We start from the raw sequence: 27048 nt of genomic DNA, 5'->3' as shown, positions 1-27048 counted from the left end.
TTTTTCTACTATTTTTACTTTTTAATCAGAAAGTGTGTGATAAGCTCTGGATTCAAAATGTGAAATTCAGGCTCCCTGGTTTGATCCTGAACTCGGGATTAGTGGAAAATTGTCCAAACTGATTAGACAAAATCTTTAGGTACAGATCATTAGAGCAGTAGCTCTAAAACCAAGACATGCAACACTGACTAGCTGAGTGTATTTAAACTTTTATTAGTAATAAATGTTTTATTTTATTTTATTGATTAACTGAAAATTACAAAATGAGTTTAATAATTGATAAGTATTGATGTACAATACTGAGTTTAGATTATACCCCAAATCACTAAACAGTTAATAAGCGGTATAGATGCAGGCAAGATTAACCTGATAGGTGTGAGGCTCTAAATACACAAATGTAAATGGAACAGTTTAATATTCTGTTCTAATCGGTGGAACAATGTGTTTAACCCTCAGAATATGATTAACTCTTGCCTGACCCAGACTTGCTCCTGATATTATTATTTTTCACAAATTCCCTCTTGGAGCATTAAACAGTGAAACAGACAAAAATATAGGAAATTCTATTTAGTGAAGGTGATTTTAGTTTGATACTAAACAAATCAAATTACGACTAAAGCGACAACTTTAAATATGACCCTAACTTTTAGCGCTTCATCTTTGTTTGCATGTTTGTGAAGTGGAACAAAAAACACAGAGATACACTAAAACACATACTTGAAATTTAGTTTTATTTGACAGGAAACTTAACTGTCAGCAGTCAATACAGTCCATATTCTTACACATTAAAGAAGCAAGTGCACAGAAATGGCAGGTATAGAAATCATCAACATGTAATTATGCAGATATCCTGATAACACACTCAGTTAAAAAGACTATATATTTTTAATCTAACTGTTTTGCAGTGTTCTGAACTTCCTGCATGGGTATAACTGAGCTGAGTATGGTATAGTTTCCTATTCTGAGAAATAATTTTTCAAAGCAATTAAATATGCAAACTAAACACACTACAAACTTCAGGTAAATACATTCTACCTTAATTACCATTAAAAACTCTATTAATAAGAAAAATAAGTAAAATATAGTAACGTAGTACAGATCATGCTGCATGGAGACATCTGCATTAAGAGTATACAATAATAATAATGATAATAATAATGTGTAAAAGAGTATAAATGAGACAGAACTGTAGATCAGCTGATGTTGGATACAGATGTTGGACCACAGCTTGTCTTCAGTCTTCATGTTTAAAAAAACATATCTTCAATGATAAAGAATTGATTTTAATTGCAATTTAAAGAATATAATGAAAAAGCTTATTGACTTAATACATGCATACAAAACCACCACACTGACTAACCTTCATAGGTAGAGCAGATGAAGTTGAGTTTTTCGCTCTGAGGAAGGCTGATCCACTTCTGCTCTCCTCCAGACTGCACTGCTCCGGTTCTCTCCTCATGGCTGCAGTCTTCAAACCCTGTCCCGTTGCCCGGACCCCAGTCCTGGTAGCAGATCATCTCTCCATTCACCCAGTACCAGAAGCCCAGAGCACAGGTGTGACGCAGGCCGAGCCACACGTGTTCAGTGGAGGCGTTTTGAGCCACTTCCTTCACCCAGAGCTGCATCTCCTCAGTGCGCACTGAGACCAGGTCATGATGATGGTTCCTGCAGTATCTCAGAGCTTCTTTCCAGGTCAGAGTCTCATTAATCAGGATCAGCTTATCTGAATATACAAGGGAATAAACATTGTACCAGAAATATGCATTACAACCTCTTCACAGTCTGTAATATATACAGTATAAAATTCTGCACAGTGTTATGCACTATATTGCCAAAAGTATTCGCTCACCCATCCAAATAATCAGAATCAGGTGTTCCAATCACTTTCATGGCCACAGGTGTATAAAATCAAGCACCTAGGCATGCAGACTGTTTTTACAAACATTTGTGAAAGAATGGGTCGCTCTCAGGAGCTCAGTGAATTCCAGCGTGGAACTGTGATAGGATGCCACCTGTGCAACAAATCCAGTCGTGAAATTTCCTCACTCCTAAATATTCCACAGTCAACTGTCAGCTGTATTATAAGAACGTGGAAGTGTTTGGGAACGACAGCAACTCAGCCACGAAGTGGTAGGCCTCGTAAACTGACGGAGCGGGGTCAGCGGATGCTGAGGCGCATAGTGCGAAGAGGTCGCCAACTTTCTGCAGAGTCAATCGCTACAGACCTCCAAACTTCATGTGGCCTTCAGATTAGCTCAAGAACAGTGCGCAGAGAGCTTCATGGAATGGGTTTCCATGGCCGAGCAGCTGCATCCAAGCCATACATCACCAAGTGCAATGCAAAGCGTCGGATGCAGTGGTGTAAAGCACGCCACCACTGGACTCTAGAGCAGTGGAGACACGTTCTCTGGAGTGACGAATCGCGCTTCTCCATCTGGCAATCTGATGGACGAGTCTGGGTTTGGTGGTTGCCAGGAGAACGGTACTTGTCTGACTGCATTGTGCCAAGTGTAAAGTTTGGTGGAGGGGGGATTATGGTGTGGGGTTGTTTTTCAGGAGCTGGGCTTGGCCCCTTAGTTCCAGTGAAAGGAACTCTGAATGCTTCAGCATACCAAGACATTTTGGACAATTCCATGCTCCCAAATTTGTGGGAACAGTTTGGAGCTGGCCCCTTCCACTTCCAACATGACTGTGCACCAGTGACCAAAGCAAGGTCCATAAAGACATGGATGACAGAGTCTGGTGTGGAGGAACTTGACTGGCCTGCACAGAGTCCTGACCTCAACCCGATAGAACACCTTTGGGATGAATTAGAGCGGAGACTGAGAGCCAGGCCTTCTCGTCCAACATCAGTGTGTGACCTCACAAATACGCTTCTGGAAAAATGGTCAAAAATTCCCATAAACACACTCCTAAACCTTGTGGACAGCCTTCCCAGAAGAGTTGAAGCTGTTATAGCTGCAAAGGGTGGACCGACGTCATATTGAACCCTATGGATTAGGAATGGGACGTCACTTAAGTTCATATGCGAGTCAAGGCAGGTGAGCGAATACTTTTGGCAATATAGCGTATATCAGAGGAACATTCTTTAAAAAAAAAAAACACATAACTAAAAGGTGTTGTGTAATCCTGTGTACAAAGAAATAAACCGAGATGTTGAGTGTAATGTAACTCACTCTCATGGCAGATGAACGGGAGTTTTTCTGTGCAGTCCACATCACTCCAGTAACGTTTCTCAGACTCAGACACTGCAGAACAGTTCAAACCTCCACTGTTTTGGTCAGAGCTCCAGTATCTGAATGAGGAGTTACTCTGATCTGACCACTTCCAGGAGTCATAAAACAGACCGATCCAAACTTTCTGATGCACTGAACTATTAATCATTCTCCAGATCTCATCATTCTCAGTTTGGTTCCTCACACTGACCAGATCAGTGTGATTCTCTCTGCAGTAGATCTGAGCATCATACCAGCTCTTTGTCTCATTAATCACTACATATTTAGTGTTTGTGTTCTTTTCTGAAAAAAAAGCACAATGAATTATCAGCTGCATTAGATTTCTGCCTTTTAAGCCAAAAAAAAAAACTTTAACTAAGAAGGGGAAAAAACAACAAAATCAAGACAAAACTAACAAATACAAAACAAAAATATTTTTCATTACTGTAATCGTATTTAATATATTTACTTTTTTATTAACATCTCTTACCTTCATAACATACAAAATGATTTGGCCCTTCACAGGTGTCATCATTCCACAAGCCATTTTTTGGATACATTTCAACACAGTACTCATTTCCCCCAAGGTTGTTTGGTTCTCCACTCCTCCAGTTCCTGTAAGTGTCTCCGTCTCTGTAGAAAGTTTGGTCTGCCAGAGACCACTGCCATTTCCCAGGTCCCTCTCTCTGTAGACCAATCCAAGCTTTCTTTGCATTTTCCTTCATCAGTGTGTGATTCAGCTTCTTCATCTCTCTCATGTTGTTAATGGTTGCCAGATCAGTGTATTTCTCTCTGCAGTAAGTCTGAGCGTCACTCCAGGTTTTATTCTCATTTACAAAGTGATAGCGATGAGGAATATATGCTCCAATACCACATACTACTGTGAGCAACATAATATAATAATAATATTTTTAACCATTTTTATTGATGCTGTTCTATAAAAGAAGAAAAGCCATAAACATGCAGCTAGATTATCATAAATAAACACTCTAATTAAATTATAATCACACACATATCATTGGTTCAACACAAAACCTTGATATGTTCTTAAACAGCTTTATACACAAACATAGCTGAAATGAAATAATCAAACTGTCTGTAATCATTCACTTCAATAAACCCAAACACATGGAAGCAATAAAACACATGCAGTCATAGTCAGATGTTCAGTTAGTTCAGCGATCAAAATGAACAAAACAGAAGTGATACAAAAGGTTAAATAATCATAGAATTACACAGCATGCACAAACATATTTCACCACTGGACACGATTCCATATATTACCAATACAAAATACAATATTTATATAATTTATTCATCCCTTTTGAATAAAGTGGGAACAAGCTAACTTTATATTACATTTGAGTTCAACTCCAAGATGCGTTCCCAAATGTGATATATATGTGATATATTTTGAATAATATTCTGTCTAATTAACTGAGTTAGAGAAAGAATTTTTTTTTATTAAATAATAGCCCACAAACTATAGTGTAGGACCACCTAGGTCTCTCCTGCTGTGAATCTTTACACTACACCTAGGTGTGAGCAAATGGCTTCATTTATGACAATGATAAATAGCAGGATATTATGAATGTGAAAAAAAGGTTTTGACCCAAAGAAAATAGCAACAATGGGAACTGGGAAATTATGCTGGGATGAGTGATAGAGTTTACACACACACATAATATCTTTGTGTACACACACTGACCTGAGAAGAGCAGGGTCACTGAAATGAGATGATCCATATCTGTAGGAAAAATATATTCAAAAATATTTCCAACATTACTTCTTACGAATTAACAATCTGACTCTCTCTGTGTCTCTTTTTTTTGTCCTGTTATCACTTACATCATTACTGTGGTAAATAGTCATTCATTAGCCGCTCTCTCTTTCTTGTGCTTAATTAGTGTCACAAACTGATTCAGCATGGTGTAGTGATAAACAACAAACTTACAATGGTTTCTCTGTTTGACTTAACCAGCTCTAAAGAGGCCCTGCTCGGCTGAAACGGCCCCAGAGAACCTCTGCTTGGCTGAAACAGCCCTGCTTATCTAAACCAGCTCTAAAGAGCCCATGATAGGCTGAACTGGCCCCTGAGAAGCCCTCCTCATCAAAACCAACCCCTGTAAGGCCCTGCTCTGCTGAACTGGCTCCAGTGCGCCCCTGCCCCAGACCACAAGAGAGCCCCACTCAGCTGAAATTGAACATGAGAGGCCTTGCTCACTGTAAAAGGCCAAGTTGTTTCTGGCACAGACATGCAGAGCCATCACTCAGAAACTTCAGTCACTGCACCAGTGCAAATTTTGCGATACATAGATCTTAAGATCTTTTTACGTTTAGTTTACCTTTCAGTATTTTATTCTTAGTTTAAAATATGTCATGAGAAACAGGCACAAGTGTCAGCTAAATTTTATTTTAAAATTTAATTTTATTTTATCATTATAGCAATATACCTGAGCAGGAAAAGCAAAATGTCTCAAAACACAGACTGTAATGTGGAAAGAATTTTCTCAAGGCTACTGATAGATAAACATTGATAGATTTTCACTTTTACAAGCATATGGGGGATCTGAAGATGTTTGAGGCAATATGTTGTGAAGAAGTTCTGTGCTCTGTGGCAGAGAAAGAACTAGACATATCATCAACCATACACTCAAACTCTTCACAGTAACACAGTTTTATATATATATATATATATATATATATATATATATATATATATATATATATATAACTAACGTTATTAGATATATAAATTTATTTATTTAAATGGTTTTTACTATTTATTTATTTATTTATTGAGCTAGCCTGATTTTATTATTGTAAAAAGTCAAAAAGTCTCTCTCTCTCCCTCTTCCTGAAAGTGCAACTTTGTAACCAGTTACTAAAAAACAATAATACATTAGAATGAATGCATTAATACAAACCTATTGGTTATGTTACAGCCAAAAATATTATCTGAGCCATACTGTTATACAAAAATAATGTACACCTTCTGGCCAATCATTTCCGAGAAGCCAACCATGCTGTGATACATTTAGACATATATTTAACTATCTATATACATGAATAAATAGATATCCATACCTCAGGTAATTCATGTACTCCATGCGGGGTGTGTGTTGTGAGTGTGCGTCTGTTCTTCACCTCACCTTGTGCACCTGAACCTAACAAACCTCTTATTATACAGTATCACTGTCTTCTTTTAACCCCTCCCATCACCTTGCCTTCAGCATCAGAGCTGCTGGCTACTTTGCATTAAAACCTCCATAAACCATATATGAAATGTGGAAACATTGAGGGGGAGTTTTGTGGAGGTAAATAATGCACTACTAAACACTGTCTGTATTATGTACTAGTGATATGTGTGTCTCTTTTATTGGTCCTCTTAGCAGTTTGCATATTGCCCTAGAAACCGATGTTGTCTTAGAATCAGCTGTTTACTGGAGTTTTGATGTTGCAGTGATACTGTCAGGAATTAAAATAAATGACCAATTAAAAGGGAATGTTTTTTTTCCGTCTACCCATTATTTGAATAATGGACAGATATGTCTGTGTGAGCAGTGGATGTTTACAGACTAGAGGCTGCATGTTTTTTCTATGAATTTGAATAAACTAGACACAAGCGAACAGAAAAAGCTGAATTTACAGGGTGGTGAATGTCAACTTGGTGCTAATACTTATTTTTAATACTATTTTCATTTGTAAATCAGAAAGAATGATAAGCTCAGAATTCAAAATGCGAAATTCAGGCTCCCTGGTTTGATCCTGAGCTCAGGGTTAGTAGAAATGTGTCCAACCTGATTAGCTAAAATGTTCAGTTACAAATCATTAGAGCAGTAGGTCTAAAAACAAGATGTGTAGAACTGACTAGCTGAGCGTATTTAAACTCCTGTTTGTTATGAAGATGTTAGGGATTTTTAAACAATTTTAATGCTTTTCCTTAATGAGGAAAAGTTAAAATGTAATCAGGTAATTAGTGCTGTTTAACAATCTTGTGTCTAGAGTATGCTCCACCTTTTTGTACCTTTGGACATTTCCATAATTGTTGTTTGTACTTTACATGAAAGTTGCAAAAAGGTGAAAAAGAAAACAAATGAAGATTTTAACATCACTGTTTGCAGGGTTTGGTATTCTAAACTTTTTGCATGTGTGTAAATGAGCTGAGTATAGTATAGTACCCTATTTTGAGAAAGCAGATGAAAAACAATCAAATGTGCAAACCAAACACACTGTAGTATAAACATCACGTGAGTAGATCCCACCTTAATTTTACTCATAAACCCTCTATTAATAAGAAAAGCAAGTGTAATAGGTAACATTCTACAGATGATGCTGTATGGAGACAGTGGAGTTCACTGAATACAACATTAAAAATATGATTAAACATCTGCATTAGGAGGATGGCACTTAAAAAAATGCTATTCTTCTGTAGCCTCCCCGACCCCTGCCGTGTTCCTCATGAAACTCAAGGCTGATAAGATGGATGGCTTGGTCAAGCGCTTCAACCAACACTTCAATGCTAAAAAGAATGTTGAGCCAGGTGGTAGCCAAGGAAGGAGGGAACTGGAACCTCCTTCTGCTCTACATCCTCTTTGCCATCTGGGGAGCACCACAAGCTTCTACAGGGTTCACCCCCTTCCTCCCATTCGGCCTGTACAGGGTCCCAGTGACTGGTTATTGTGCTGTGTATTCAACATAGAGCATGAAAACTAGACATGTTTCAAAGGTCATAGATATTTTTCTTGTTCATGTCTATTAAACATATGAAAGAACATAGAAAACAATTACTTCTTTCTTTGCACTGAGCGATTTACTTACACAATCCTGTTAACATTTTCAGATCACTTCTTCTAAACATGCAACGTGTACATTTATTACTGAAACCACCTTAAATATAGAGCATAAAGGACATAGACATGTTTTTCAAATAACTTGTTCATGACTATTAAACACATGAAGAAAAGAACATAACACAGGTTCACATTACATCTCCGCTGAAAAGAGTCTAGTGTTGTCTGCCTTTGGCGAGGGGCAGGAGAGCTCTCTGCATCAGCTGTATGCTTCGCCATCAAGTGATATTTTAAACTCGACGTGCTGCGGTGATAACTTCATTCACATCCAGACTTTTGTCTCGTCGACAGAACCATCAGACATCGTTTTATATATAAAGAAGACGCTTTTATTTCTCAATTTCAGTTTGCTGCTGCATCTCCCATTTCCCAAACTACGGGCAAGGCCGAGGGTCAAACAGAAAATGCGCGCTGTGTTAATCGCACGTTAATAAAATTAGTGCCGTTAAAATGAATTTGCGTTAACGCATTAATAACGCGTTAATTTTGACAGCCCTAGCTGAAACCATACCGGCCCTCTGCAGTTGCCTACTTGGATGACATCATCATCCATACATTTACATTTCTAACATTTTGGCAGACGCCTTATCCAGAGCGAAGTCTCTATCAATGACTACATCAACACAGGTTCACTCGGCCACAGACTCCTCCACCAGATCAGATATTCTGCAACACCTGGGTGAGATTCCTACCGTGGTGAACCCTTAAAAGTGGTATCTGGAGCTGACCGATGTACCTGGGTTATTGGATCAGTTGAAGCCTCCTAAAGCCTCCAGTGACCCTGTCCTGAGGAACTCCAATTTCAACCTTTCCTTCATCCTACAGATGGACACCTCTGAGGTGGGACTAGACACCATCCTGTCACAGTGGTTCAAAGAGGAGAAATACCCAGTCCTCAAGCTGAGCACCATAGAGAGAATATATGCTGCTGTGGAAAGTAAGCCTTCAAGTGGGCCATTGAAGAACTCACCTTAATTCACCTTAGATTCAGGCTAAGGCTAAGGTGGCTTCTGTCCTTCCAAAACTGCTCGTTCCAGGTAGAACATTGGCCTGAATCTAGCACAGCAACACAGATGCCACAGGGATGCCCTCCTAGCTCAACATTCAGCAGCAGTTGACTTGGCGCTGAACAAATGTACTGTGGTGGCAGGTCTCTCACAGCCAGCAAGAGTTCCTTCTGCAACTCCCATGACGTAGCTGAAGAAAAAGCACCCATTCTTGTGGCTGTGGAGGCAGAGCATGGGCAGCACCAGAGGCAGACCAATTAGCAATGCTACTGTCTCCACATGGCTCCTGCACCCTACTAGCACTAAGTTATCTAACCATTCTCTCACAGTTTTCTCTTTTTTTTGCACTCTGTTCCTGTTCGTTGTAAATAAAAGTCTCACACTTGCTCACCCAGCTCCTTGTCCTGTGTGTTCTGTGCTCCCCCTGCAGCCGCATTACAAAATGTACCTCAGGACATGATTGTACCTTACAGTGTACCTCAGAATGTAAATATATATCTATCAGTGTACCTCAGAATGTGGATTTACTACACAATGTACCTCAGAATAAGAATGTACATTAGATTTTAAATGTTCTCACAATGTACATCAGTATGTGAATTTACCTTTCAATATATGAAATGTGGATTTACTACACAGTGTACCGCAGAATATAAATGTACCTCAGAATGTGAATGAACATCAGTACAATTTACAGGGAACCTTATGCAAGACAGCTTAGGTTAGGATGAGGGGCTAATTTCCATTGTTTTCATTTGAGTGAAATTCTACATAATGACTTACTGTCTCTTAAGAATTTGTAACATTAATTTCAATCCTTCTACCATCTATCAAACCGATTTATAATCACTATCTTTGCCCAGCACTCTGAAATAGAAATCATTTATAGAAATGATTGATCAGTTGATCGAAAGAAACAGACTGGCTATGTCAAAATGTTTCAAAGGTGCCATTTGACTTCAGCTGAACAGGACCGATTTACTTCCCAGAGAAATGTGCTGACAATAAAAGCTCTAAACTTCTCACCAGAACCCTCCACTAAAACAGCAGCAGTAATAATAAATGGCCTCATACATCGTTTCTATTGATTCTGTCATCTCAGTCTTGTAAAATACCCCTTTTCCTGTATTGAATCCTTGTGTTGCAACACTGCTGACTGCACACAGGAGACACAAACCAAAACTTCAGTGATTGCAAAAATATTGCAACATGTATAATCCTATTTTATTCAGTAGCCTTTAGGCAGCATTTTAACCATAAACCCACATTCACACAAGCAAGTGGCCAAAAAAAAAAACCCCCTTGTGCTGCTTGTAGTTTGTCTCTACCATTGTTTCTAATTTTGTCACTTGTGGGCCAGTTGAGAAACTGTACTAGTTACATATATAGCTGCTAAATATAACTTTGTAATAATCAGTGTGAAACCTGGTGGTTTTATTTAAATGTTCTGTGTTTGGTTTCACACCAGCAGATTTCCAAATCTGTATTAGTTACACACCCTCGCTAGAGAAAATGCAAGTACAGCATCTGTGAGTGAATCTTCACAATGTATGGGAATAATGCCTTTCATTTAAAAAACTATTTTAAATATTTTTTTAATACACTGGAAGCATTCTAGACATGACAAAGCCTTCCTAACCAAACTATAATTTCTAGCTGCTTAATAACAGAGTATTTTCTTTTAAAAATGTAGTATTACTTTTACTGACATTTTTTTCCTCATATGTATTTTTTTTTTATAACTAAGACCAAAAGAAAGGCTTCTATGAGGTTTCCAGGGTTATAGGGAGAATTTTAATAATCTTGTAATGTCATAGTTTAATTATAGTTAAAAAAAATGCTAAAGCAAAAGACGTCAAAGAATTTCTAACCTAATGCCAGTGCTCCATGGTCACAAACCGTACACATCACAACAGCAAGACATTAATCCAATTTTACGAGACTAATCATCCTGAGTGAACATGCGGAGTAACAGGCAGCTTGTGATTCACAGTGTGTCCCAAAGATCAATAGTGAACTCGAGCGAGGTGTGAGATTGTATTTAATCTGCTGCTGGTTAGACCTGATCAGGCTCATAAACTGCAACAGAGGAGCTCTGGAGCTGTTAATCAGGTTCCATGCTTGAACAAACATGTACAGTTTCGTAATAGGATATTCACCGGGTACAAAGTAGCTGCATCCAAAACTAAGTATGTAGTCATCTTTTTCAGGGATGGATTTAGCCGAGTCAGATGCGTGGTAAATGGACCAGAGTTACAAAGACGGCTGTGAATGTAATAATGGAGTTTGCACAAGAACCTCCAGCATATGAATATATTATACATCTTGATTTCATCCGATATATATTTTATTCATTTTTTTATTCATCCTGAACATTTTATCACATTTGTACTGCAAATATTTCTAACATCCAGCACTTTTTCTTATTTGGGGAAAAATGGTAAGGACAAGAAGGATTTGATTCAGTTAAACGGTCACATGGCAGATCAAATTTATTTCTAGGAAAGCCCACTTCTCTTCTTTTTGCCCTGTTGTCGGAGTGTAAAAGAGCAGGAAATAAACCATGCATGTTTTACGCCTGGAGGCAACTCCATTTCCCTTTCTGATGACGGCAGCTTAATTCCCCATTGTGACATTAATATCACAGATCAGAGCACAGCTTAAGGCAAAACGCTCTGCTTCAGACTGTATAATTTATTTCATGGAAGGAGAAAATGATTATTGTTCATGCTGTGGATGGTTGGATTTTATTAACAAAAATTTCCTGAAATTTTCTTATTTACTTATTATATTAAAATGATCCTCTTTGGCATGTAAGTAAGATTAATAATTCCCTGTTGTGCAAAAAACACTGTTTATCAGATTCAGAGATGCTTGTAGACCACAGTGGCAGCTGATCTGACATTCAATATGTTTCTGTACAGATTATATTTGTTTAAATATCTATATAAATAAAGTTTACCTTAGTAAACATTAAACTGCACTAAGCTGCTAAAATGATCATAAGAATAGGGTGAGAATAAGTGCCAAATACCAAGAAAAACGAAAGAATAAGGTATGTTAGTAAGCATGTTATATAGGTTATATTTTAGACAGATAGGTAGTTAACAATTGCTACCTAGCCAAGCTAACTTGCCAGCTTTGCCTCTCATAAGCAGTATCTCCAATTATATAATATATATATATATATATATATACAATTAAATGTTAGTGGACTTTAAAAGGATGATATAAATTCATTAGAACAGTCATGTTTATGTATTTAATATTGGCCTTGAATAACATTTCTTAGTTTTAACTGTTTTTACATTTCAGCAATCCCTGACTTTCACGTTTAACTTTGAATTATCCGTGTTAAGTGTTAAATACTCTAAAAAAATGAACAGTGAGGCTGCGAATAAAGAATCTGCTTCTACAAAATTCTTAGTAATATTGAAACCAGCATTGTTCTGCTCACTGGCCTAGTCATTACTTGCTAGATAAACCTGGATCAATTTGTCATATCTTGAATCAATAATCATTTGCTTGAACAGCATGAGGCGAGATGTAAAACAGAAATGTGACATTAGAACCGTGCGGTTTCATTTTTACACCCAATATAATCGACAGAATGAGAATCAGCATTGTATTGTAATCTATAATCCTATTAAGGAATGTGCCACAGTGTGCCAGAATTTATTGCAGCTCCAGTTTCATAGAGGTGATGCAAAAGGCCCATGGTTCTTTGAGTGGCATTCACGTACATTGTACAGCACCTTAATGTTCTGAGAGAAGCAAATGATGTATATCAACATATCAAGCTTGCTTGCAGGCTCAGTAGGTCACAATGACATCAACATAACCATGCTATTTTTCACTATGCTACTTGAATATGATTCATGTGTTAAATACATTTACACCACAATGCTTTTGAACCTCAGGTTTATATTAATACACTTATCATAATATTTTTCTATTTCAATAAAAAAACACACATTAGTTAAATAATCAACTCCAGGGTGTTAACAGTTATTTTATTGTAACAGCACAACACAGTGTGATTTATTGCTGACCAGCATATATATATATATATGTATAGTCAGCAATAGTCAGTATTTTGTGTATTCAGTAAAGAAGTGTATTCAGACTCAGTTTATGTCTGTGTACATCTATGAGTAGGAGCATGGAAGCATACACAAAACCCAGAATACCGAACCCAACCCACTGAGTTGAATACGACACAGTTAAAAGAAGATATATGAGAAAATGTTTATATTTGACAGCAAACATTTGGTTGAGTAATGTGGTGGAAACAGATGATTGAAATGGCAAAATAGTCACACATTTGCACTGTGATTTGCTCCACAAGCATCAGTTATCACTGCAGGGTATCAAATACGGCATCCTCTCGAAGAAACACTGTTAACCACAGGAATGATACCGGTGTGCAAATATGCTGGAAATTGAACGCATCCATGGAACAGTCATGCCCACAATCCATCAATGCCAAGAGGCTGCATCTTCGGTTATAATCATCACTATGACTGCAGATGGATATATATATATATATATATATATATATATAAAGGGGCATAATAAAATGGACCTTGCAAACTTGTTCTTGTATGTAAAATGTGTAAAACATTTAATTTGCATTCGATCATAATTGAGATGAGAAAATAAAAAATTAACATAGTGTTTGGAAAATATACACTTTTAAGGATCGAGTTGATGAAGTCAGACACTGAATCTCTGAATCAGTACCTGAATGTGGTTCAAAACTCTCAACCATGTATATACTGTATGGCATCACTCTTCTAACACACATGATATTACTATGACTATCAATGAAAGACTATTTATTTAACATTAATGCAAAAAAAAGAACCTTTTCATGGCTTTGAGGATGACTTTTGCTTAAATATACTATAATAAGGCATAACACTTCTGCACTGGGTCATAACATTGCAATAAATTGTATTTATGGACAAGCAGTATCTGATTACTTATTAGTGGAAGTCTCTTCATTAAATCTTTCCATATTCATATTTACTAACCTTGGCAGGCAGGGGCATGTCTTCAAAGAGCTCAGTCCACAGGGACCTCAGCGTAAAAAAAAAAAAAAAAAGATTCAGAACTTTACAGTAGTCTTGCGACAGCTGTTTAATTTCTGCATGCAATTGTTTGGAAATGCGTAAATTCTGTCCTTCTGACATAAAATATGAATGAAAGTATACTATGAGGTTTCTTAAGGCATCTGTTTTGATAATCACGGATGATTTCCTCATTCCAGCAGAGAGAACATTTACAGACACTCTAAATGTTCCAGCACTAGATGGTTTTGGGTAATCACTGTGACAACACACTTTTAATCATTCTTAACACTTGGGGACTTGTGCATTCCAAGGAAGGATTTTTATTCAAAATAATTATCTGTATTTGTATAATCTCTCTCTCTCTCTCTCTCTCTCTGTATATAGATAGATAGATAGATAGATAGATAGATAGATAGATAGATAGATAGATAGATAGATAGATAGATAGATAGATAGATAGAATGTTAAATGTTTTGAATGTGGCAAAAATGTAGAGTCAAACACTGTTTGCTATCATCTGACTCCTAATCTTGTTTAATCTGAGATCAGGTTTTAAGAGCTTCATGATTCAGCTCTTTATAGTGAAGGGACATAAAAGATGGAAGAAATGTGTATCTTTTCAAATGTGCACATCTTTGAAGTGTTTCATTTAGAACTGCCACTTGAGTTAAATGGCCACTGAAGTTTTCTACCAGCTGTCATCTTGTCATCCTGATTTATACAGGGTGGGGTGCAAAAACTTCCCTTTTTTGAAGGCGAGTGAAAGAAAAATTGTGGCTGATAAAATTTATTTTTTGATAATGAAAGAACATAATTTCAAATTTCAAATTATGCTGTTTTAAACAAAATATCTTGAAGGTGGTGGCCACCGTTCTCTATGCACTGATGCAACCGATTTCTGACGTTTCCCTCTACACGTTCCAACATGCCCACCGGAATTCGGGCTATTTCCTGCCGAATAACATTCTTCAGCTGAAGCAGGTTTGTGGGGCGATGTTTAAAAACCTCTACCTTGAGCCGCCCACAGGATGTCACCTCTAATCGAGATGAGCCGTCCGGGGAACGTGTAGAGGGACACGTCAGAAATCGGTTGCATGAGTGCATAGAGAACGGTGACCACCACCTTCAAGATATTTTGTTTAAAACAGCATGATTTGAAATTTGAAATTATGTTCTTTCATTATCAAAAAATAAATTTTGTTTATCAGCCACAATTTTTCTTTCATTCGCCTTCAAAAAAGGGAAGTTTTTGCACCCCACCCTGTACCACTCAGAAGATCACAGACTTCTATAATGGCAGTGTAGCACTGAACACCAGCATATTAATAACAAAGGGAAATAAAGCAGTGTCATTTTGGCTTTTTCATTGCTGTTCTACCTCGCCTTTGGTTCTATGAGATCTATAATAAAGAAGCAACTAAAGTGATCTTTGCCTCACTGAGTGTTTACTTTTGAATTATTGAATTAAAAAAGGTCAAAAAGGTAGACCTTTCCAGACAACGCTCAATATGAACACCAGAGAATGATGATCTTAATTCTGACTCTTTCTTCAGCCAGATGGCACAGTTATCACTGCTGAGCTTTACAGACACATTTTTACATATCAGTAAAGATGAATGAACGCATTTAAAAAGTTTAATTGTGCATCTAAATTCCAACTTCCATTTCTCTCAGTGTGTAAATGTGTGTAGAATTTGTACACAATAATCAGATCAGATCTATCTATTGGAAAAGCATGCATTAAATTACATATATGATTGATCTGCTTTAACACATATTACGTGTTACATGACACATTTATAACATGTTTACTATTACACGTTTTTTCTACCCTTTCGCATTTTTTACAGATTTAAAGCTGCCAGTGATTATTAAAATTATTGAGATCTAATTTACACACAGTTACCCTGACAAAATGTTCTTAATTCAGTTCAGAACATTACACAGCTATTACTCATCTGCTCATGTGTTCATTATTATTATTATTATTATTATCATCATCATCATCCTTTTTTTTATTACTGATAGATTATCAGGCCACATGTTCATAATCTCTAGTGTGCTATCTTAGGTACAACAAATTCAACAACTTATTAAAATAAATGAATGTAAATGACAAATTAAAGATCTGCACCAATGTAATGGCTGGTGGTAACTTTATACATATTTGGTGGTCGCTTTATAGGTATTTGTTTCAAAATCAGCATAAATGCAAACAAATGAAATAACTTGAATTAGAGGAAAAAGTGAAAAGAATGTATGTAAATCAAATGCTTTTCTCAAATCTATCGGAACAATTCATCACCACACCAGCAGACACCCAGTAAAACCCTAATTTCTTCTATTGGCATTAACATTTCCCTTTTTCAGACTAAAGAAATCTCAATAAAACTCACTTTTACTTTGACAATTCTTCAGATTTACCCTGCTGCTACTGAAGATAGGGGATTGTGTGCATGGCTTTGTTCTCTGATTCTTTCTTGTGGACTAGTGTTATTATTAAACCTCATGGGTTCACAAACATCTCCTAAGCCCTGTTGATTACAGCTGTGCATTTATGTGCTGGAAAGCTGCTGGAGTCAACTCAGGAGTTATAATCCTGCACCTACTGTCTTTTAATTAAACCTGCTGAGAAGGGTTTTTTTTAATAAAGACTGCATGAAGCAGAATTGGCTTTTAATCAGTTCTGACCCAAATATCCATAAATCTCAGCATGTTTGCTACACAGTGTGTGTATATAGCAGGTGGAAGATTCAGGGCAAATTCAGGTCCAGTAAAGATAAATCTGTGTGTGTGGACGAAAGGTGGAGTGAAAGTAGCAATATGTGCGATTTGCTTAGGAAGGGATCAAGCTAAGAAATATTCAGTTTGTACTGCTCTCATATGTGTGTGGTCATCTACAGGATGACGTTTATGTGGTGCTCTGGGGTCGAGCCACTGTTTCCATTGCTATTAGCCACTGGCCATGACCAGACAGAATAATTCACTTTCCAAATTGTTGTGCAAGATGTAAAATATGGGATCTGCAACATTCGGGCACAACAAGGCATTTAAAATAATTTAATCAGACAGAACATAGAAATGATCATTTCCCACATACATTTGGAGATTTACAACCTCCAATATTACCAGATATTATCCAATCCCTGACCTCCAAACTTTCACTGGACACCTCAAATATTCACATACCCAAATACTTCTCTACTCAGTGTTGCTTTCATGTTTATTTAGCTTTATAGCTGCCTTTGGTTAGACTATTGTCAAAGTCTATCAGCAAACGAGCTTTGGATTAGGCCATTTTAGCAATGGGAAGGGTGCAGCAGATGTAGTGGCATGAAATAAATCTTCAACAGGCCATTTATATACCATCCCAACACCATATCAGCAGGAGATCTGTCTACCGCCCTAGCACTCCTCAGATACAACTGTTCAGTAATGGTGACCATAACCTCAGCAGTGGGATACTTTCTTTTTTTGAACACATTGTGTTAACCATATAGCCAATCACATTTTCTTGAACATGACAGTGCTTACTGAGCTTCCCTTGTCTATCAGTGCCTTTAAAGTTTGTTCATTTACAGTCATGTCATAGTAACTGGCAGTTATAGCACTCTCTCCATTAATGCCACCCTTCATCCTTGACATGAAACAAAAGCAAAACAATTTAAGCTTTCACCAGGACAATTAGGTTTTATGGTGTGGCTATTGCCAGTAAAAAAAAGACCTTTGTTTATAACAGTAGAGGTGTTACCTTGATTGCCCTGTTCAGCAACCTTAGTACACCTGGGTATTTATAGGACCATAGGTGATGAGGTAGTCCTTAGATACATGCATTTTGTCACAGTCATCTAACTTCTCTGTCACAACAGATTTATTTTTAAAAAATCAGTCGGATTAAGCGCAGAGTCAAGTTGATGCTCGTATGAACTTGAAAGAACAAAGTCATATAATAAAATGTCATTACTCACTATCTCATCTAGTTAGCTATGTTACTCATGATTTAGTTTTTGTGGGACAAATATCAGTGCCAAGTCCTAGACACTCACCTCTTTTTCCATCAGTGACACAAACACATGATCTACGGTGCTCATAATAAACATATACACACTCACACTTTTCTCTCTGCCTGAGGCTGGAATATCAAATAAAGAAGCTCCTGGTGGACTGCAACAGCAAACAGCATATTACAGCATCCATCCTCTGCTCTGTTCAGTGGATCAGCTGAATCTCCTCGCACTGGAGTGACAGGTTTCACCTTGTTTTAGTCTATCTTGTACACAACTCTACTTTTGTTTCCATTTTTTAAACGTATGTTATATATGAACCAAATGTACTTTGAGTCATGTACAACAGCATTCTAGAATGTGAAAGACAAAGACCCAAATGGGACAGCAGAGAGATCAGAAAGCTCAGTAAAAGCTAAAAAATATTTTGAAAATGTTCATCAAATTGGAGCTGGAAAATTAATTCCATTTGCACTCAATATTTGCACTCATATTTTTTAGTATTTCATTCAATCCATGCCCAAACCATTGATAGTACTAGTCTAAAACATCATTTCCACATAGAGTTGAGGTGAAATAATCCATAATGTGACACTAGCGTCTTCCAGAACCACTCATGTGTGTCCGGGGAACCTGAGTGAAACAGCAGTGAGATGATGGATGAAATTGGTGTCTCGTTCTGTTCCCTGGATTCTGTCCCATTGATGAATAAATGCATTTGTCCAGACTGCATGGAGGACTGCTTTAGCACTTGAGTACAATCTGCTTGATTTAGTTTATGTTCTAGCCCCTTAGAATTATTCACAATGAGCCTCACAGCCTCACAGTATGGCAGACGATAATCAAGAAATAATGTAGAAATGTGTCCGATTAAATGACGTCTTTTTTCAATATGGATATGATGTTTTTTTTTCTTTCTGAACTCGATGTAAGATGAACTGGAACTGCAAGTGGGTTTAAACCTGATTACTCCTGGACTCCTGGACAGGTAATCAATACACATACTGATTACAACAAGCCTGAAGGACACCCAAACATTGTGCTGTTCATTGTGATGAAAACAGAAATAGCAAAAAAAAAGGGGTTTTAGCACACAATTGCTTTTTTTTTTTTTAATTATACAATGATTAGGTCTAGGACATGTCGTTATTGTCTGAAATGTTGTTTAATTAGAAATTTAATTAACATCCTCTGACTAGATTTGGAATTCAACTGCACAGTGTTCATTCATAAAGTGAATTAATATTTCCCAGAGGTCAGACTAACACATTTTCTTTGGATATCTAGGGTTCAGGGACACTCGCTCCTGTTCTCCAAACCACTCCTCCTACAACCTCCTGAAATGTCACCAGTCACTTAATTAAATGCTGCCTTTTGTGGAATTTACATGAAAAAAATGTCAATTATTCTACATTCACCTGCAACAGATAAGAAATAATCTGTTATATATATATAAAAAAAACATATACAGCCACTTGACACTCCTTTAGTAAACAAAAACAGAAAAATTAAAAGTGTGCAGAGAAAAAAGGGTGAGGCTTTAAATCTGAGGAACACCATCCTAACTATGAAGCATGGGGATGGCAGCATCATGTTCAGGGAATATTTTACTGGAAAAGGGACTGATGCGCTTGAGAAAATAGATGGAATCAGAGGAAAAATGTGGGTTGTTGCAAATGGGTCTTTTAGTAGAACAAAGACCCTAACCATACATTCAGTAAGAATTTAGAAGAAAATGACTGAAATGCAACAATCATTTCTAGATTCTCTGACCTGAATACCACAGGTAAATTATGGACTGAATTGAAAAAGCATGTCTGAGCAAGGAGGCCCATTTCACCTATTCTTCTGAGAATTGGGCAAAAAGCCATTCATATGCTAGTTTGGGGTCAAATGCAGCCTAAATGTGCCTGAGCCTGGCTAAAATAAATGCTTATAACATTTTGATCTGCAGTTTTTAAAAGAAAAAAAGGCCTTAGAAATGACAGATGGATTTAATTTATATTTATGGCATAGCAATAGAGAAGAATAGAGAAGAATGAAGGAAGAGAAGGCCTCAAAGCTTTTTAACAAGGTGGAAGGAAAGAGGAGCACAAAGGCTTTAGCCTTCAGCATCTACCACCACTTTTATGGTCTCTGGAGAAATAATTTGATGGAGCTGTATAGTGTGATAATATTAGCTGACCAAATCATGTAGGATTCTCAAACACAAAAAGAAAGGAAATTATTAAGATTAAAAGACCTCCTGTAATATTCTGTAACATGGCATTTAAGGCAACATGTCAAAACTCCATCACCTATGGCCCATCATTAATTTCATGCAGTGATCATATTACAAACACCAGGAATGACTATATTCTATTTTACTTTTTAGGGAAGTTGAGGAGGAGTCCAACACCCAGAATGAATCTGTTAGGAATACCACCCTGCATTACACTAATCTTATTTTTGTGCTTCAGATGTTACTTCACTGCATGTAAAAAAAAAAGAGAGAGAGAGAGAGAGAGAGAGAGAAAGAGATCAAGAAGGATTAACGGGTGTAGAAAAGAATCCAGGAGCAAGATGATGATTAAAAGGGTTTACAATGTGGCGCTGCTAAATTGTGGATCCTGATTGGTCAGAAGGTGTTGATTAATTATGTGATAGCAGGAACATTCATAGGGACTTGTATAGTGGACACAACTACAACACAACATAATGACGCTTGTTACCATTGAAGTTTTCAGTCATCTACTGTTTATAGATGCCATAAGTGACAATACAAACTAAACTGTCTCATGGATTTTCCACAATAATAAATGTAACTATACATTAAAAATAATTTTGATGTGTCAACAACATTTGGCAAATTTCTGTGGTATTAGATGAATAAAACATTTCTCTGTCCCTTTTTTTTAAAATGAATGTATGTAATTTACAGTATATACAGAAAAAGTGGTATTACATCTCTGACCTTGTGCACCTCCAAAAGATTGGCAGCTTCATGCGGTCAACCCCCCAAAAATATCCCAGATATTCTCTTAAACCAGAAAGTGTCAAACTAAAAAAGGCTAAAGAGAAAACTGTTCATTCTTTTTGCTGGGGAAATTTTGGTATTCTGCTAGTCACCTGGATCACTAGGTATCTCTGAGGGCCTCTTGCCATGCTGTAGAACTCTTCAGCGAGCTCTTTGAACCCGGGCCGACTGTCAGCATCAATCATCCGACCTTGAGCGAGGACGGAGGATCATTAATGAATCACAAAGTGAAGCAGCTCCCTTCAGCAGCAAATCAGTCAATGGCAAATTCAAAGCTCAAAACTCAAAGATTAAGAAGGAAAGAAAAAGATGCAGTGTGAAGTTGCTTGCCAACTGATTTATTTATCTGACACCCATGCTCAGTTTTAAACCTGAATTACTGAAGTGATGACCATCTATGCTAATCATCAAAATAATAATCCAGTCTTTGTTTTTGCTTCACGCTGTTTAAATCTCACACTACAACAGTTTATCTCTGTGAATATACTTTTTATGTAATTACTCAAGCAATCAAACTACATCACTGTCTTCACATATCAATGTGGTTATTAATGCGGCAGTCATTAGAAGCATAACAGCTTGTCGTACAATTATAATTAGAGAATGCATCTAGGCTCTTTGCAAGAGAGGTTTAACCATGTTTGATTCAACTGGGAAAAAAAACAAAGAAAGAAAAAAAGATGTGCAACTTAATTCTTGCTTTAATGTATTAGAGTTCAAGATTTATTTCTACTTTAATAATGTGAGATGTATTATTAATGTTAGCATGGCTTGCAGTGAACATCATGACCTTGCCTTCCTTGTCCACAATGTACTTCTTTTCATTAGTGTAGGATAAGAAGGCAAGCAAGCCTAAAATAATTAGATGTTGTGATGTGGCGATTTCATCAAAAATATTGAGTTTCTGTGGACCAGCCTCCTCTCCTCTTCTGAACCAATCATACACTATGCAAATGCCAGAAACGTAATTAAAAAAAAAATCGAATAAAAAATCCTTATAGTAATGATCACACTCACCATCTTTTCATTAGTACAGTATTTAGGTTATGAAAGGGTGAATACTTTAATAATTGTAACCACTTCTTATTTTCATGTGTAGTAGATCAAAGGAAGTATACTACCTTCACCTATGTCTCAACTTATGAGTAGTTTTGAAAAATTGCTTCAGGGTTCAATATTCAGTCGTGTCGTAATACATTCTGTCCACAGCCAGGGTGCAAATCTGTGTGATATAGAATTAGAAAGTGAAGGACATCATGCACCTTGCTGTCCTGTTCACCAATACCAACCAACAAAATAACAGCAGAATCACTAAATCACAAGTGTATATTAATGGCCTCATTCCAAAAGGTTATCATTGGCGCTTCAAAATCGAACTGAATTGCAGGTGTGTTAAAATAGATAGAAATACAAAATTCCCACCTGATCAGAAAAAAAAAAAACTAAGGCAATTGCAGTCTAATTCAATGTTAAAATAAACACTTCACCAACCTCTAGTATGCTGTAATATAGAGATAGGGTGGTAAGTTAAGCTGGATAACATGCAAATAAAGATGCAAATTAGAAAGAGAAATGCCATTAATTGCCATGTTTCACTTGTGGTAATTGCTGCAATTTCACAGACACTTGTGCTGTTTTTATTCTCATACATTTCAATTATGTGCAAATGAAACCCGACGGCACAGCAAAAGACATGACACAAGATCACAACCTTGTACACGCACACACACACACACACACAAATTAATTGTGAATGCAAATAGTGTTTGCATCTTTTGCACCAAGTGATATTTTCTGCATAATGAATATAGAGAGAAGTGTATCCAAATCTGAAAAGCTTAAAATAAACTGAGTGAACGATATCAGATCTCAGATATCAGTGATATCTGATCAGATATAATGATATTCTGAAATATTAAAGCACACACTTGTATATGCAATTGCAAGGCACACACAAGAAAAAAACCAACATACTGATGAAATAAATAGACATCTAACATCCACACTGTGTTAGAACTCAAATGTTAGAAGTCATAAAGATGTCTGTCAAATTATTATGATGAATTGTGATCATTCTCTGAGTCCTGGTTACTAACTCAGCCTTTAGAAAAAAAATAAAAAGCTTTATCAGCTTTTTACCTAATCTAATCAGAATCCAGGATTATAAATGTATCTCAACTCCACATATGGTACACTATAAGACTCGGATTATTGAACATCCTATTCTAGATTTAGTTCCCCATTGCTGTTATAATAAACTCCACTCTTCTGGGTATGCTTCTGATCAGATTTCTGAGCATGGCTCTGGGAATTTGTGTTCATTTGGCCACAAGACCAAGACCAAGGCCTAGGGTGCAGTTGGCATTCTAGTTCATCCCAAAGATGTTCAGTGGGGTTAAGGTCAGGGATCTCTGCAGAACACCCAAGTTTTTCCATTCTAACCTTGGCAAACCAAGTCTTCATGGAGCTCACTTTAAGCACACTGGTACTGCCATGCTGGAACAGGTTTGGGCCTCTTCCCTCTACATTAAAGGGAAATTGTAATGCTACAGCAAACAAAGACATCTTATCTAATTGTATGCTTCAAGCTTTGTGGCAACCAATTAGGGAAGGCTGATATATGGGCGTGAGTAGTCAAGTGTCTAAAAACTTTCAGTCATGTATTGTATCTTCAGATTAGTGGACTTAGAGTATTAAGTTTCTGTTTTGTGTTTGGTGTGACTGTGGGCATGGCAGAAAGACTGCATGTTAAAATGCCAGTTTTTCCTAGACAGGTTTATTGAGTGTTTTAATTGACCTAGCAGGCACACACATACTGGAAGGAGTCCAAGAGCACACTCCATCTGATATGACTTGTCTCTTTAGATACCAAGCCGGTATCTGAAAGTGCTAATGAGTTCTGACACAGCCAGGGACATAGAATAGAACAGGTGGAGGCCTCTATCTTCTATTCAATAAAGCATCTCATCAAAACATGCTGCCACAGTTAAGTAGTTCATCAATAATCCATTAAACTTGAGCCATATAGTAGAATATAGTCTTATGCAGCAGCATTTGATAAAGTCACTGTTACTAAGAAACTACTAGCATTCAGAGAGAGAAAAAAAAAAAACACAATCGTAGGAGAAGGACTTGCTGTCTACAGCCGCTATAACATACAGAAAGTGCTTATAACAACTAACCTGTTTTGTGGAAACACCAATACTTGGTTTTTAGTACTTTTCAAACATAAATGAGTAACCTACTTAGTAAGAACCAATCAGGGAGGTCATAGAACACATTTAGGCTACTATGCTCATTCTTTAAGTTAGCAAGCTAAATTTCAAATGAGGTGCATTAGCTCACTACATTATTTACCATGGGTCAAGTAGGATTCACTGATGCACATTGTTGATATTTTTCCAGTAAAACTGCAACACCCAGTGTTTTATACCTACTTATTGCATTACATGGATCTATTTTTATACAGAGTTCATTTATGGGTTAGAAAGAAACCAGCAACGAAACTGCCACACTTACTCACTCACCTCTATTAGAAATGATAGACTTTTAAATTGGTAGCCATTCACTTTGAGCATGTTTCCTCTCACCTCTGCATGATGGCACCGCTGTGACAAGCTGAAGTGGAAAAAAAGGGTTGCTGATGAAGTTGTCCTGTGAATGTGTCCTTCATCTTCTATCATCTTTGTCGTCCTTGGAACTCATTTCCTCTGCACTTTTCAGACACATGCTCCTACAGTTGGATCGTGAGAAAGCCCAAACTTTGGAAATCCATCCTCAGTCAGAAGAACACAGGAGCTGCCTCTCTGAACATCAAAGGCAGCTCAGGAAAACCTCACAAAAAGTGCATGTGAGGGAGGAAGATTGGAGCCGTGCTGTGAGGATCCAGTTGTGTTTTTTTATCACTAATAATCTGGACACCTAAAGTGAATGAAGAAATCAAGAACGGCACTTTCCTCAGCCGTTGTTTCTTGCCAGGAGGGGGAACGGAATGCTGGTAAACAAAGTCTTCCCTTCAGCTGTCTGTGTGCTTTTTTTTAAGAACCTTTTATAATGCACCTTTATGCTAGCCCTAGCCTTTTTTTCATTTAATAATTGTAGCATACAGTGCATGAAAACAGGGTATGAGACATTACAGAAAGAAATGGAATAAATTCCAGGATGAAACAACATGACCCATTGGTTTTCTGCACAGTCAAGCAAGGAAGCTGTCATGGTTGGGCACGGCCCTTAACCTGCTCCGGGGGCAATGTAATTTACTGACCCCAGCTTCCTAATAAGCCGGGATACGAAAGGGGGGGGGGCATTGTGCTGTACGATATATGCAACAAATAATAGCTGTGTATTCTTCTTAGTAGTAATGATTCTTTGTAAAGGCTTACAATTACTACTTTACAAAGAATTATAGTATATCACAGTGTAGTATAATAGCATATTAAATACTAGTAAAACAAACATAAAATATCATATTTATGATTAAAAAAATGAGCTTGGATTGAAAACCTTTCCAAATAGTTGTGATGCCACAGGTTTTAAAGACAGATTTAAAAAAAATTTATCATACCAACAACCTCCTGCTGCAGTGCTGAGTAGGAGGTTATATCATTGTCAAAAGATACAGAAGATTATGCATTAACATCACCCTTTCATAAGAGAATGACCGAAGGACAAAAGAGCTTTTAGTGCTCCAAGGCAGGTCCTCCCAAATCCCAGAGAAAACATTATCTATCAAGCCCAAGAGGGGAAGATAAAGAACGCAAGAGTGTGTTTAGTGTTTACCTGCGTATCAAGAGAGACGACCCCTATTAGTGAAACCAACCCTTGGTATGTACCTGTGTGTATGTGTGGAAATGCATTTCTGAGAAGATGCAATGATGCACTTATTTAGAGCACATATTCATGAATACAGTGTCCAAAAAGGCAGAATCCGATAATGTGTGCATATATATATATATATATATATATATATATATATATATATATATATATATATATATATATATATATATATATATATATGTGTGTGTACATATAAGGGATGCCACAATACTCAATATAATACTGAACCTTTCGGTACGACCTCCACGGTTCAATACGTGTATGTGAACCACGGTTTTTCGGTTTTTCCTTAAAACAGTAATAACCATGTGTTTTATTACTCTCTGAACCACCTGTTTGTGTTTGCCTGTACTGTATGTCTATGCGCTGAGACAGACACGCCTCTCGGGGAGATATATATCCAATCAGTTAGCTCTAAAGTTAGGGGCCCTTAACCATGCTTGCGATGCTGGTGTCAGATTTCACAATCTAACCCTGGAGAGGGGTGAAGTGAGACAGAAACACGGGGAAGCAGCGCTGTCTTTCAGATCTGTGGTGTGGGGACATTTCGGGGACATGTATTGAACTGTAGGTTAACTGTATTGTTGCATCCCTATATATATATATATATATATATATATATATATTAGTGAAAAAGTGCCATTAACATTGGCTAAAATGCTAACAGCAGCTGATCAATAACACAACAAAAGAAAGAAAAAAAAAATCACACCGCTCATGCCACCTGCAATTTGTGAAGTTTTACCAGGTGAAGGCCTTTTACCCAGAATGCACTTGTAGCAGAGTGTTAAATCTCTCAGCTGGACTCCTCGCTATGACACTGAGCTCTAATGGCCAATTTGCTTCCACTTAAAATCTTTTCTATTACAGTTCTTGTTAATCATCTACAGGTGGCAGGGAGATAAAAAGCTCCCTTGTGAAAGAGTAGCCGGTTAAAGAACTCAACATTGCAGGACATTTTTCACAAAATCGCTATAAGTTGTGCTTATCCAAGATGTAAAATAATATTCAATGAGGCATTGAGAGAACCACAAACATT

The 27048-nt window shown here is 37.1% G+C and overlaps 1 protein-coding gene across 7 annotated transcripts in view; it reads right to left on the bottom strand.

Moving 5' to 3' along the window:
• Nucleotides 1–760: 760 nt before the first annotated feature.
• The window catches only part of LOC131346665 (macrophage mannose receptor 1-like), a 65499-nt gene continuing 39211 nt past the window's right edge, over nt 761–27048 (bottom strand). For 4 of the 7 annotated variants that reach the window (XM_058380223.1, XM_058380227.1, XM_058380224.1 and 1 more), the window contains 5 exons: nt 4924–4962; nt 3706–4007; nt 3177–3518; nt 1361–1723; nt 761–1261 (listed from right to left, as the gene is read on the bottom strand). In XM_058380223.1, coding sequence (XP_058236206.1) covers nt 1248–1261; nt 1361–1723; nt 3177–3518; nt 3706–4007; nt 4924–4962 — 1060 coding nt within the window. In that variant the 3' untranslated portion in view covers nt 761–1247. Of the gene's footprint in view, nt 1262–1360; nt 1724–3176; nt 3519–3705; nt 4096–4923; nt 4963–6302; nt 6373–14111; nt 14158–27048 lie in introns of those variants that run through there. The other 3 variants (XM_058380229.1, XM_058380225.1, XM_058380226.1) reach the window with 3 other exon arrangements.

The sequence above is a fragment of the Hemibagrus wyckioides genome, linkage group LG26 (assembly GCF_019097595.1).
Source record: "Hemibagrus wyckioides isolate EC202008001 linkage group LG26, SWU_Hwy_1.0, whole genome shotgun sequence".
NCBI lineage: Eukaryota > Metazoa > Chordata > Actinopteri > Siluriformes > Bagridae > Hemibagrus > Hemibagrus wyckioides.
Note: the sequence above shows the minus strand (reverse complement) of the source record. Positions and strands in the feature narration are given on the sequence as shown.